General features: G+C 48.6%; 2 protein-coding genes across 2 annotated transcripts; one reads left to right on the top strand and one right to left on the bottom strand.

Annotated features, from left to right (window-relative positions):
- Positions 1–1343: 1343 nt before the first annotated feature.
- Positions 1344–5710, top strand: LOC111158921 (transmembrane emp24 domain-containing protein 9-like). The gene is made up of 5 exons (XM_022521252.1): positions 1344–2657; positions 3032–3132; positions 3437–3562; positions 4123–4269; positions 4395–5710. Exons 1-5 carry the CDS (start codon positions 2249–2251, stop codon positions 4542–4544), a joined length of 933 nt encoding a protein of 310 aa, XP_022376960.1. The 5' UTR covers positions 1344–2248; the 3' UTR covers positions 4545–5710.
- Positions 5711–5815: 105 nt separating this feature from the next.
- Positions 5816–8609, bottom strand: LOC111158876. Its single transcript, XM_022521173.1, has 3 exons — positions 8605–8609; positions 7183–7439; positions 5816–7037 (listed from the first exon to the last, which is right to left on the bottom strand). The coding sequence occupies exons 1-3, from the start codon at positions 8607–8609 to the stop codon at positions 6643–6645; spliced, it is 657 nt and encodes a 218-aa protein (XP_022376881.1). The 3' UTR covers positions 5816–6642.
- Between the last annotated feature and the right edge of the window lie 3513 nt (positions 8610–12122).

Raw genomic sequence — 12122 nt, 5'->3', positions numbered from 1 at the left:
GTCTTCAGTGAACCACAGATGAGGCAAGTAGATGTACCACCCCAGTGTCTTCTTTGAATGTCACAAATGGCACATAGGTTCAGTGATCTTGGCAGTCATTGTGGAATGAGATTTTTGCCAAGTGGGAGGATCCCAGAAGGGTGGGTTCACTGCTCTTATGTTCCTAGTCTTGTTATTGGTCAGAAACAGTTGTCCTTCCTTCCTTCCTTCCTTCCTTCCTTCTTCCTTCCTTTCAGGGGGAGAGAGAGAGAGTGTGTGCATGCCTGAGAACATGAGGGTGGGGGGGGGCAGAGGGAGTGGGAAAAGCAGACTCCCCACTGAGTGCAGAGGGCCCCCTCCCTGCCCACCTCCATGAGGCCCTATACCAGGACTGAGCCCAGGACCCCAGCCAAAGTCAGATGCTTAACTGACTGAGCCACCCAGCCCCACCCCCACCCCCGGTTGTTCTATTTCGACAAAACACTTGCGCTACTTGGACAGTCATGTCCAACTCCTTCCTAATGTCTGGGTTCTGTGCCTTGAAATCTATATCCTTACATACATGTAGCTGCAAGCATTTTCCACTTTTGACCCTTTGGGAGGTTCCTGTGGGCAGTCTGGCCAATGGACCACTGCCATGCAAGAGTGGTATTCACAGTGTAGTGTGGGTGCTGGTACTGGTTCATGTTTGTTATAGGTCTGCAATGAGGTAAGTGCAGATATTGAGTAAGTGTTTAGGAATTTTTACAGAAATTTAATATTGATGTGATATCCAGACACACGATTAGTTTCATTTTTTTGTTGTATTTTATAGGAGTATTGCCTTGTGAGGGATTGCATATTTTACTAAAAACAAAACAGAGCCTATGCTTTACTCTAAGTGGTGGTACTGGTCTGGAGAGGAATGACGGTTCAGGACCACGGACAGCACCTCTCCCTCCCAAGCCTGATTTCTACCTCTGCTCCCAGCTCTGGCTAACTCCCCTGGTGAACAACTAGCTCTCAGATCCAACAGATGCTTTCCAGCTCTTGTCTTATTTGACCTTTCTAAAGTATGACTTTCGTTAACATCCAAATCTGTCATTTTTGTTTAATGATCATTCCCAATGAAGAAATAAAAAACGCTCCCCTAGGATTGCCAGTGAACTACACCACTAAAATGAGGGGACCATTCTTGGTAACTAAAAAACACATTGTCAATCTCTTTTTTTTTTTTTTTTTTAGATTTTATTTATTTATTTGACAGAGAGAGAGAGAGAGTGAGAGTGAGCACAAGCAGGAGGAGTGGAAGGCAGAGGGAGAGGGAGAAGCATGTTCCCCAGTGAGCATGTGGGCCTCAATCTGAGGACCCTGGGATCATGACCTGAGCTGAAGGCAGACGCTTAACTGAGACACCCAGCACCCCCATATTGTCAATCTTAACACCCTGTATTGATTTTACACACACACACACACACACACACACACATCATCATCATCATCATCATCATCATATTTGCTGAATAAACTGACGAGCACCTCTTACTACCAGGCACTAGGTGGTGGAAGACTTCATCCCATTACCTGGGTTGGGCTACAGCTTTCTGTTGACACATTTGGGTCCACACTGTTCTACCCAGGGCACTGTGAACTTTTGATTTCTCGAGATTTGCTTTTTCTGGGTCCCCATTTTGTCATGTTGGCTTCATCCTACCACCCCTTTCAGTTGTATACCCCTAGCCTTTTCCAGTGGCTTGCTTGCCATCTTCTCTTCCCTCCAGGCTCACCAATGCAGAGAAAAGTACGCTGGATGAAGGGCTCCCCTGTTCAAGCAGGCTTGACACCTCCTGCGCCCTCAGATTCAGCCCAGTTGCCTCCTCCCTCCACGTTCCTATAACTTTTCTTCCCCCAGTCCCTTAACTGGTCTGGCTGCTAGGCAATGCTACGTTCCCCTGCCGAAATTGCTCTTGTTCCCCGCTGCTCAGGGAGATTTTAACCATCTTTCAAGGCTTGAGTCAAATCTAATCCCTTCCATGAAAACCGCGACATCTCCTCCTCCCCTTCTTGAATTACTGCTTCAGACTTGGGCTTCTCATTCCGTCTCGCCATGTCACCTCCTTTCCCCAATCAATCCTAAGCTCTTCGAGGTTCAAGTCCAAGTAATAAACTTCCCATTATCCCCATTCTTTCCGCACACATCTGGGGTGGCTGCCCTGTAAGTTGCAGAGGGCAAGCCCCCTCCACTCTCTGAGGCTGTTACCTCAAACAGGAAGAAGGGCTAACAGCACCTATGCCTCCCCGAGTTTCTGCGCGGAGCAAGCGAAGCGGGGCCTGGGTTGGGTGGGGGCTCGCGGGACCCCTTCGCTGCGTGGGTCGGCGGGAACGCGCCGGGGGCGGGGCCGCGCGGCGGCTCCCGGGAGTTGTAGTCCGCGAGCGCGTTCGCAGTCTCCGCAGGCTCCGCGCGGAGACCCGTGGACTCGCCTGCGAAGGTGGCGGGGGCCTGCGGGGCTCGAGGAGCTGGGCCCGGGGTTGGCCCCGGGCAGGGATGGAGCAGAGCGCGAGCAACCGGTATGGCCTGCCGCTGCTGCTAGGGCAGCTGCTGGCGCTTATGGGCCATGGGGGTGCCTTCTACCTCGAGGTCCGCGAGCTGGAAGAGAAGTGCTTCATCCAGGAGATCCCCGATGGTACCGTGGTCATAGGTGCGCGCGCCGGCCTTTCCGGCCTTGCCCTCCCTGCACCCAGTGTCGAGAGGGGAGGGGAATAGGGCTCCGTGGCACCAGCTCAGACCCCACCTCCCCTCCCCTGCCGGGGGCGGGGGTAGGCTCGGGGGTAATGGGTGGACAGTAGTCTGGCCAAGGCATCCTCTCTCTTGCCTGTGCGGGGCCGGGGGGCACCGAGTCTGATGCAGACTCTAACGAGGGCAGAGAAGGGGTGCTGGAGAAGGGAGGAGCGGCAGAGGGCCGTGGTCAGGCTCCTCAGACTCGAGATCTTCCTGTCCCCCCCCCCCACCCCGGACCACCAGGTCTGGGTCAGGGGGATGGTTGGGAATGCACCTCTCTTGCCTCTCCATTAGGTAACTACAAGACTGAGCTATACGACCCTGCTATGGAAAAGTACCAGCCCTCCCCACAGTGGATCAATTTGTTCGTGTTTGTGAAGGACCCTGAGAACAAGGTGAGGCAGGCCTTTACTCCTTGCAGCACCCCCAAGGTCCCAGCATCAATGTGTGGCCTTCTCTGGTTCCTCATTTCTCACAGAAGGTGTTTCCTGACAGGCAGGCTAGCTCAAGGAGGGCCATGGTCTTTGCAATCCTGTATTCTGTATTAACGTTGGAATATGGGAATTTCCAGCCAAACCGATCCCATTTCCCTTACACCCACCCCTCTGGCCTGCGGGGGTCTGCACCTGGGATTCTCCTGAAATCTCCTGGAAGCAGGTACACGGCTAACTTGTGCTCACTGAAGGCTGCTTCCTCTAGAACCTCCTGGCCCGGCAGTACGGCCCTCAGGGAAGCTTCACCTTCACCTCTCAGTCTCCAGGAGAGCACCAGATCTGCCTCCACCTCGAGTCCATCCGGTTCGCCCTCTTCTATGATGGCAAGCTGGTGAGTGTGGCAGGCGGGAGGTCCACCGTCCCCAGGTGTTCCCTTTCTCAGCCTCTATAGAGTGAGAAGGCTGTGGTGGGTGGTACCTATTGAGTAGGGCTGGGACTTTACCTCAAGTACGCATCCCAAGAACCGGTCCTGAGGATGAAAGGGGACCTGAGGAGGGAGTCACTCAGACTTAAAATGCTCCCTTGGCTCCAGGCCATAGGATAAAGACCAGGCTTCGTAACAGGAGGTTTAGAGCTATTCTGCATCTGAGCGCTTCTGGGCTCTCCAATGTCACCTCCCAATTCAAAACTTCTAGTAAACTGCCTGGTTCAGAGTCACAGCTCTATTTCTCTGCACATGTTGTCCCATCGTTTGTGTTCTGAATATAGAACTCCACACAAGCCAGGTCCTGGTCTGGTGTCTGGACCCACAGAGCAGGGCCAGTCACCGAGTCTGTGTGTAAGGAATGGAACTCCCAGTGTAAGGCCCAGCTGGGGATGTAGAAGCTAGATTTCCGGCAGGTTCATGGAGCTGAGCTCCCTGACTACCCCCTCCTGGGTTCCCCATTCTAGGCCATTCACTTGGACATGCAGTTGGGCGAACACACCAATGATTATGCAGAATTTGCGGCCAAGGACAAGCTGACCCAGCTGCATCTGCGCCTACAGCAGCTTGTGGAACAGGTGGAGTTGATCCAGAAGGAGCAGGAGTACCAGAGGGTGAGGGGCTGGGTTGGCCCAGCTGGGATAGGGTACGATGTGTGACCTCCTGGGAAGTGGCTCTTCCAGCTCTGCCCCCAGAGGGCGCTCTAGACAGGCATCTTTTCCCTTCTCTCCTCCCACAGTGGCGAGAGGAGCGCTTCCGGCAGACAAGCGAGAGCACCAACCAACAGGTGCTGTGGTGGTCCATTATGCAGACCCTCATCCTGGTTGCCGCCGGTGTCTGGCAGATGCGGCACCTCAAGAGTTTCTTTAAAGCCAAGAAGTTGGTGTAGGCGGGCCCCAGAAACCTAGCCCGAACTCATTCCCTTTCTCTTAACTGATGGCAAGTGGCCTGGCCTGGTGTACTTCCTGGCTTCGGATTCCCACAACCCCACGGGGGTTGGGGTGGGGGTGGGGGTGACGGAGGACCTCTTTGAACTGGTTTCTCAGCTGGCACTTGGGAGAGGATGGGTTTCCTGCCAGATGCTTGGCTGGGGAGCTGCAGGATTCTCTGGGGCTCTGGGCTGCTGAGGAGGAAGGGGAGGGTGCCCCCACCCCCTATGGCTAACCTCGATGAACTGTCCCAAGATGGAGAGAATTAAGAGTGTCTATAAACTGCCAACTTTCTGACCTGAATATTTATTGCCTCCCACTCTGCAATTCATTCTGGTGTTTTGTTTCTAACCAGATATTAACATTAAGGCTCTGCATGCATTTGGTGGGGACTGATCCCAAAATGGATGGGGTGAAGAAAGCTTGTTCTCCAAAAGCCTTAGCAACTTGTGGAGCCCTTTCAAGAAAAGTTCAATTTGGGCCCATCTTATGGGTAACCTGAGTGCTTGTGCTAATCCTGTGCCTCTTTGTGGGGCTCTGGTCCCCACATGTGCTCTTCTGCTGGTTTTTTCCAGGCAGTTGGACAGGCACCTCTGTTTTCATACTACTCTTCAACCAACCTGTGTTTCTCTTTATGATGTCCCAGGTTGACTTTTTTTCAGGAGATGCTTTCTTTCTTTTTTTAAAATAGGATTTCAAGTAACTGTTTTCATTAGAGTCAGCATCTCGTTAACTCAACCGTCACAGGTGCACACAGGTGTAGATAACCAGGCATCTAGGTACCCAGTGCTTCTGCCTCATCTGAACTCTGTTGGTTGCCCTGTTGGGAAAGTCATCTCACATGTGAATCTGACATTTTCTGTGATAAGGAAATTCACTGGCTGGCACCCTCAACAAAATGAAGTCCAACTCCTCAAGGCTAAGGACGTCAATAAAGGGAGACTCCCCATAAGGAGGGGGTTAGGGCAACAACCCAAGCACTTGGCCCCTGAGACAGACACATCCTCCCCTAGGATACGCTTGAGGAACACTGCAAGCCTTGGGTATTTGCTCATTTGTGGGTGTGGTCCTGACTAGCTTCTGGAAAGTATGAGTGGACTAAACTGAAGGCTGGGGGTGGGGAGAACCACTGAGAGTAACCTCACACCAAAGTATGTGATCTTAGGGCCCATTACCCTTATCTGAAGGGATGTGTGTGTGAGTCGGGGGGGGGGGTTGCTCTGCTCTCTTTCATAGAAAAAGCAAAATGATCCAGAAAGGCGCATTCTCGCACATATCTGATACCAAATGAGGCAGGGCTCAAACAACAGGTAAAGGTAGTGCGTGCTTCTGAGAAGGATATGCGCCAAAAATGACATGATATAGTGCTGGCCTAGTCTAGATGGTCAGAGAAGGGTGCTTTTTAGAATTGCATTTGTGATGAGGAAGCAGCTGGGGGAAGTGTGTTCTGGCCAGAAGGAATGGCACATATTGCTATCATAATCCGGACTCTAAGAGAGACCACAGGATAGATCTGGTATTTGCCGGGGGTATGGGAGGTGCAAATGAAGCTGCCTTCAGAGCCATACTGCCCACCCAGCATGACCTAGGGAAAAGGGGCTTCAGCAAGTGTTACGGGGGGATGAGGCTGGAAGGAAACAGGGCTTCACGCTCTGAGTGCCTAAAAGTTGGCAAACAGGGTCCTAAGCACCTCACAACACGACAAGGTCCAGAGAGCTGCTCTGCAGCAGTTGCCAAAAGCCTGTCTGAGAACTTTCTCGGGCAGGGGTGAAGGGTCTGAGACGGAGCTGACATGTGACTGCTCTTGGGAAGGGCTCTTTATTCGCGGAGCTCCTGCCATTTCCGCTCTTTTGGTCTGGTTCTTCTTTGAAATGAAAGGTGACAACTAAGGATTTTTGTTTTTCTTTGGCTTTAATATCCTTACTTGTCGAAATTAAAAGCTGCTCACTCGGTTTGGGAAGCACCCCGTTCTGGGAAATCCTCAAGTCTAGGTGTCACAGCATCACAGTGACCGGAATTCTTTGACGGCCAGCACCACAATTAATCCACCAACCACGCCTACCAGCCAGGTGATTTTCCATCTCGCAGGCCAGGAAAACCGCAGCGGCTCGGGGCGGGGAAGGGGCTCTGCCGAGTCGGGCAGCAGTCGGGAAGAAGCTGAGGAGCCGCTAGCCAGCCCCGCAGCAGCCCAACTGTGGCCTCGAGCGCAAGCCCGGGATTTTCTCCCCAGCACCCAGCTATGCTCAGCAGTGGAGCGGCTGCGGCGAGCAGGAAGGGGAAGAACCAGCACCTGCCGGGTCTGGCGGGGAAGGGCAGAGCGGAGGGCTCGGCGGGGCTCAGGGGCCGGCTCACCTTGTCCTCTGGGTCCTTCACCTCCACGAACATGCCAAGGCCGGGGGTGGCCGGCTGGTACTCCTCCCGCTGCTTGTCATACAGCTGCGTCCGGTAGTTTCCTGGAGGAAGTGGGGCGAACCCAGGTCAGAGGAGCGCGAGGTGGTGTGGAGTCGGGCCCCGCCAGGACGCGACGAGACCCGCGGCTCCCGCGCCCCCCGCCCCAAGACCAAGGTCTTGTTCCAAACTCTCCCCTTCCACCCGCACCTATAACCATGGTCTCGTCCGGAATCTCCTCAATAAAGCACTTCTTTTCGGTCTCCCCGAAGTGGAAGAAAAGCGCGCCTCCGCGGGCCGCAAAACACCCCTCCCGGACCAGCTCTGCAGCCGCCCTGCATTTGTCACCACAGCCGAAGGCGGCGGCAGCACGTGACCTTGACGCAGCCGCTGGGCCTGCCGGGATGACGAGTTCCACTGTCTGGACTACAAGTCCCGAGATGCCCTCGGCTCCAGCGAAACAGTACCTGATTAGCGGGCGGATTCCGCTCGCAAAAGAGTTAGGGCCCCAGAATTGAAAGCTTTCCGTTGATTGTCGTGGTGGCCGGCGAATGGTAGTGATTATTAGCTTTTTACGGATGCTGGAAGTATGTTTGTGTCGTATGTTATGAAGTATGTTTGTGGTGGCAGAGTGAATTATGGGCAAATACAGACTTAAAACCGAGGATCCCAGACTTTCCCCCACGTGTCTGCATTTACACTTGGGGCTTGCTTCCATTTTAAAAAACTGAGCTTTGAGGGGGTCTGAGTGGCTCAGTGAGTTAAGCGTCAGGCTCTTGATTTCAGCTCAGGTTTTGACCTCCCAGGTCCTGAGTTTGAAAAAGCAAAATGCAGGGGCGCCTACATGGCTTCCTCAATTAAGCATCCCCCTCCCGATTTCCGCTGAGGTCATGATCTCAGGGTCATAGGATTGAGCACTCGTCCCACAGGGGTTCAAGGCGGAGTCCGCTTGAGATTCCCTTTCTATCTCATTCTGCCCTACCCCCGCCGCCCGGCGCCAAGTTCGCGCGAGCTTTCTCTCTCTAGGATAAACAAATCAATCTTAAAAAAAAAAAAAAAAAAAAAAAAAAGAAAGAAAAAACAAAACAAAAAACCCTCTGAACTTTGAAAAAGTGACACAAATGGTGCGCCAACTTACTTTGGCGGGAGGAAAAAAAAAAGCCAAGGAGACTCCCTTTACCTTTTTTGCTCTCCAAAACCCATCCACTCCTAGATCTGGTCTGTATCGTCCCAGGCATCCCCGCACAGCATCAGCACCAGACATCATCCACGTGGGCTTTGCTGCAGGAGCTGGGCGGTGGTGGCTCCTCTCCAGGCCGGGTTTGGTGCCCTACTGGCCCGCAGGTAAAGGAGTATTGGTGGGGGTCTTGGGGACAGTCGCCTGTTTTGGAGGGCTCTGTGCTCAGTGTGAGATCAACAGAGGGTCTGTGTCTGCCCTTCCAGGATTTTATCCAAATTCCAGTGTATTTGGCAGCTCTTGGAACTTAGCAGTTTCTGACTGTGCCACCTAAAGGCTTCAGAAAACTTGGAGGTTTTCTTTATAATATGGGTTCTCTTTGTTGTTTCGTTTGGTCTTAGGGAGTGACGTTTAATGAGAATGTGTTGACATCCCCCCTCATTGGAAGTCTTTACCTCATTTTTCCTAACAGTAACAATAAAACATCATCTTGGTTCATAGAGCACCTTATTTTTAACCATTCCTGAGATGAAAATGGTTAAGATTTCTTTCCCCCAATTATTTTTTTCAGTGATCCGTCTGTTTATTTTGGGGAGAGAGAGAGAGAGAGAGAGAGAGAGAGAGAGAGAGAAGACGTGTACGTGGGTATGCACAGGCAGGTGAGGGGCTGAGGAAGAAGAGAAGGTTAAGCAGACTCCCTGCTGAGCACAGAGCACAATGTGGAGCTCCATCTCACTACCCTGACGTCACAACCTGAGCTGAAACTAAGAGTCAGTGTCTTAACTGTGCCACCTAGGCACCCCACACCTCATTATTTGTTCTTAAGTATATTACTGCAATAACAATTTGTGTTCATTTTCTAAAAACGCATTACTGTAGGACATGTAGGACTCTTTGATAAGAGAACACAAAATTCCCCTTTCACAATTTGTACCAATTATAGTTTCACCAGCAGTGTACTATAGTGCTTAATTTCCACATTTTGGTCAAATATTCTCCACCTTTTTAATCTTTGCAAAAGATTAAGTCTTTTGCAAATCTTCAAAAGATTTAAACTTTTAACAGACTCTTTAAAAGAGTTTATCTTTTGCAAAGATTAAAAAGTGTATGAAAAGTTGTATTTCCTTTTATTTTCCATTTATTTCCTTTCCTTCCTATCCTTTTCATTTTTATCTCCTCAGATGCTGAGGGTTTCTTCTTGGTCATTTGATTTCTTCTGTGAATTGCTGGTTGTGTTGTTCTTTTTTTTTTTTTTTTTCTTAAGATTTTTATTTATTTATTTCAGAGAGGGAGAGTGAGAGGGAGAAGCAGACTCTGCTATGTAGAGAGCCTGACCCCATCTCAGGACCCTGAGATCACGACCTGAGCTAAGGCAGACACTTAACTGACTCAGCCACCCAGGCACCCTTGGTTGTGTTTTTCTTTTCTTTTCTTTTTAAAAAAGATTTTATTTATTTGACATAGAGAGACAGTGAGAGAGGGAATACAAGCAGAGGGAGTGGGAGAGGGAGAAGCAGGCTTCCCGCCGAGCAGGGAGCCCCATGTGGGCCTCCATCCCAGGACCCTGGGATCATGACCTGAGTTGAAGGCAGACTCTTAACCAACTGAGCCACCCAGGAGTTCCTGGTTGTGTTTTTCTTAGTGCTATTATAACTACATGCTGATGTCACCACAATTCAGAATTAACAAATGGCTTCAGAATTAATAAATGATAACATTTTATAATAGAAGTTTCTAGTATTTTTAAACTTGAACTTTTTATGTTGAGATAATTATAGATTCACATGCAGTTGTAAGAAACAATGCAGAGAGACTCAGTGTACCCATTACGTTTCCCCTATGGTAACATCTTGCCCACGTATAATACAATATCACAACCAGACTATTGACATTGATACAGTCAAGACATGGGACATTCCATCACCACAGGGATCCCTCACGTTGACTTATTATACCCACACTTTACCTCCCGTTCCTTTACTCCATCTTTCACCCTAGACAGCAAGTAATCTGTGCTCTCCGTTTCTATAATTTTGTCATTTCAAGAATGTTATATAAATGTAATCTCTCAGTATGCAACCTTTTGAGATTCGCTTTTTCCATTCAGTATAATTCTCTGGATATTTATGCAATTTATTGAGTGTTTCCACAGCTTCTTTTTATAGTAAGAAGTAACTATTGCACATAATATATAGAGATATAATTCTGAGATACCCACAACTAAAAGGGTAACAACTGAGCTGTTAAAGGAGCAGAGATTTTGGGTTTTACTGAAAGTAAACTGGTATAAATTCAGATTAGTGTGATATAACTGTAAGATGGTAGATATCATTCCTATAGTAACCACATAGAAAATAACCATAGGGGGCGCCTGGGTGGCTCAGTGGGTTAAGAGTCTGTTTCAGCTCAGGTCATGAACTCAGGGTCCTGGGATCGAGCCCCGTGTCGGGCTCTCTGCTCAGCAGGGAGCCTTCTTCCCCCTCTCTCTTTGCCTGCCTCTCTGCCTACTTGTGATCTGTCTGCCAGATGAATAAATAAAATCTTAAAAAAAAAGAAAATAGCCACAGAATATATACTAAAGGAAATGAGAAAGGAATTTAAATGTTTCACTACTAAAAAATTAACTAAATGCAAGAAGACAGTAAAGGCAAGACATGAGGGACAAAAAAAGCTATAAAGCAAACAGAAAACTAATAGCAGATGACAGAAGTAAGTCCCTCCTTATCAGTAATTACTTTAAATGTAAATGGATTAAACTCTCCAGTGAAAAGGTAAAGATTGGCAAAATTGGTAAAAGCCATGACCCAAGTATTTGTTGTCTATGTACGGGAGACTTGCTTTAGATCCAGACATACAAGTGAAAGAATGGAAAAGGCTATTCCACACAAACAGTAACCAGAAGAGAGCAGGGAGACTATACTAGTATCAGACAAAATAGACTTTAAATCAGAAAAGCTTACAAGATATGGTAATGGCACAAAGAGAGACACATAAATCTATGGAACAGGATAGAGAGCCCAGAAATAAACCCCACTTATATGGTCATTTAATCTACAACAAAGGAAGCAAGAATATATAATGGGGAAAAGACAGTCTTTTCAATAAATGGTATTGGGATAACTGGCAGCTATAGGCAAAAAAAGAAACTGGATCATTTTCTTACACCATACACAAAATAAACTCAAACTGGATTAAAGACCTAAATATAAGACCTAAAATCATAAAATTTCTAAAGGATAATATAGGCAGTAATCTCTTGGGCATTGGCCTTGGAAACGTATTTATGGAAGGGAACAGAAGGTAAAGGAAACAAAAGCAATAATGAACTGCTGGGACCATTTCAAACTAAAAAGTTTTTTGCACATCAGAGGAAACCATCAACAAAATGCACAGGCAACCTACTGAATAGGAGGAAACATTTACAAATGATATATCTCATAAGGGGTTAATTTCCAAAATACATGAAGAACTCATACAATTCAACAGCAAAAAAAAAAAAAAAAAACCCCACAAAACAAACCACCCCCCAAACAATCTGAATAAAAAATAGAGAACCTGAATAGACATTTTTCCAAAGAAGTCACACAGATGGGCAACAGACTCATGAAAAGATGTTCAACGTTATTCAAGATCTAGGAAATACAAAACAAAATCACAATGACATATCACCTCACAGCAGTCAGAATGGCTAGATTCAGAAAGACAAATAAAAACAAATGTTGGTGAGGGTGTGGAGAAAAAGGAACTCTTGTGCACTGTTGGAGGGAATGTAAATTGATGCACCACTGTGGAAAACAGTATGGAGTTTCCTCAAAAAATTAAAAATAAGACTGCCATACAGTCCAGGGGTACCTGGGTGGCTCAATTGGTTAAGCGTCTGAATTTGGCTCAGGTCATGGTCCCAGGGTCCTGGGATTGAGCCTGTGCTGGGTTTCCTGCTCAGCCAGGAATCTCCTTGTCCCTCTTCCTTTCC

This window comes from Enhydra lutris, unplaced genomic scaffold, assembly GCF_002288905.1.
Source record: "Enhydra lutris kenyoni isolate GAN:26980312 unplaced genomic scaffold, ASM228890v2 scaffoldscaffold64, whole genome shotgun sequence".
NCBI classification, from domain to species: Eukaryota; Metazoa; Chordata; class Mammalia; order Carnivora; family Mustelidae; genus Enhydra; species Enhydra lutris.
Note: the sequence above shows the minus strand (reverse complement) of the source record. Positions and strands in the feature narration are given on the sequence as shown.

Bases quoted from the DNA above. Each gene is read 5' to 3' on its own strand.
- LOC111158921 (XM_022521252.1), top strand. From the start codon at position 2,249: ATGCCTCCCCGAGTTTCTGCGCGGAGCAAGCGAAGCGGGGCCTGGGTT. The intron at 3,563-4,122 runs GTGAGTGTGGCA...TCCCCATTCTAG, and splicing joins TCTTCTATGATGGCAAGCTG to GCCATTCACTTGGACATGCA. The intron at 4,270-4,394 runs GTGAGGGGCTGG...CTCCTCCCACAG, and splicing joins AGGAGCAGGAGTACCAGAGG to TGGCGAGAGGAGCGCTTCCG.
- LOC111158876 (XM_022521173.1), bottom strand. The intron at 7,038-7,182 runs GTGCGGGTGGAA...CACTTCCTCCAG, and splicing joins GGACGAGACCATGGTTATAG to GAAACTACCGGACGCAGCTG.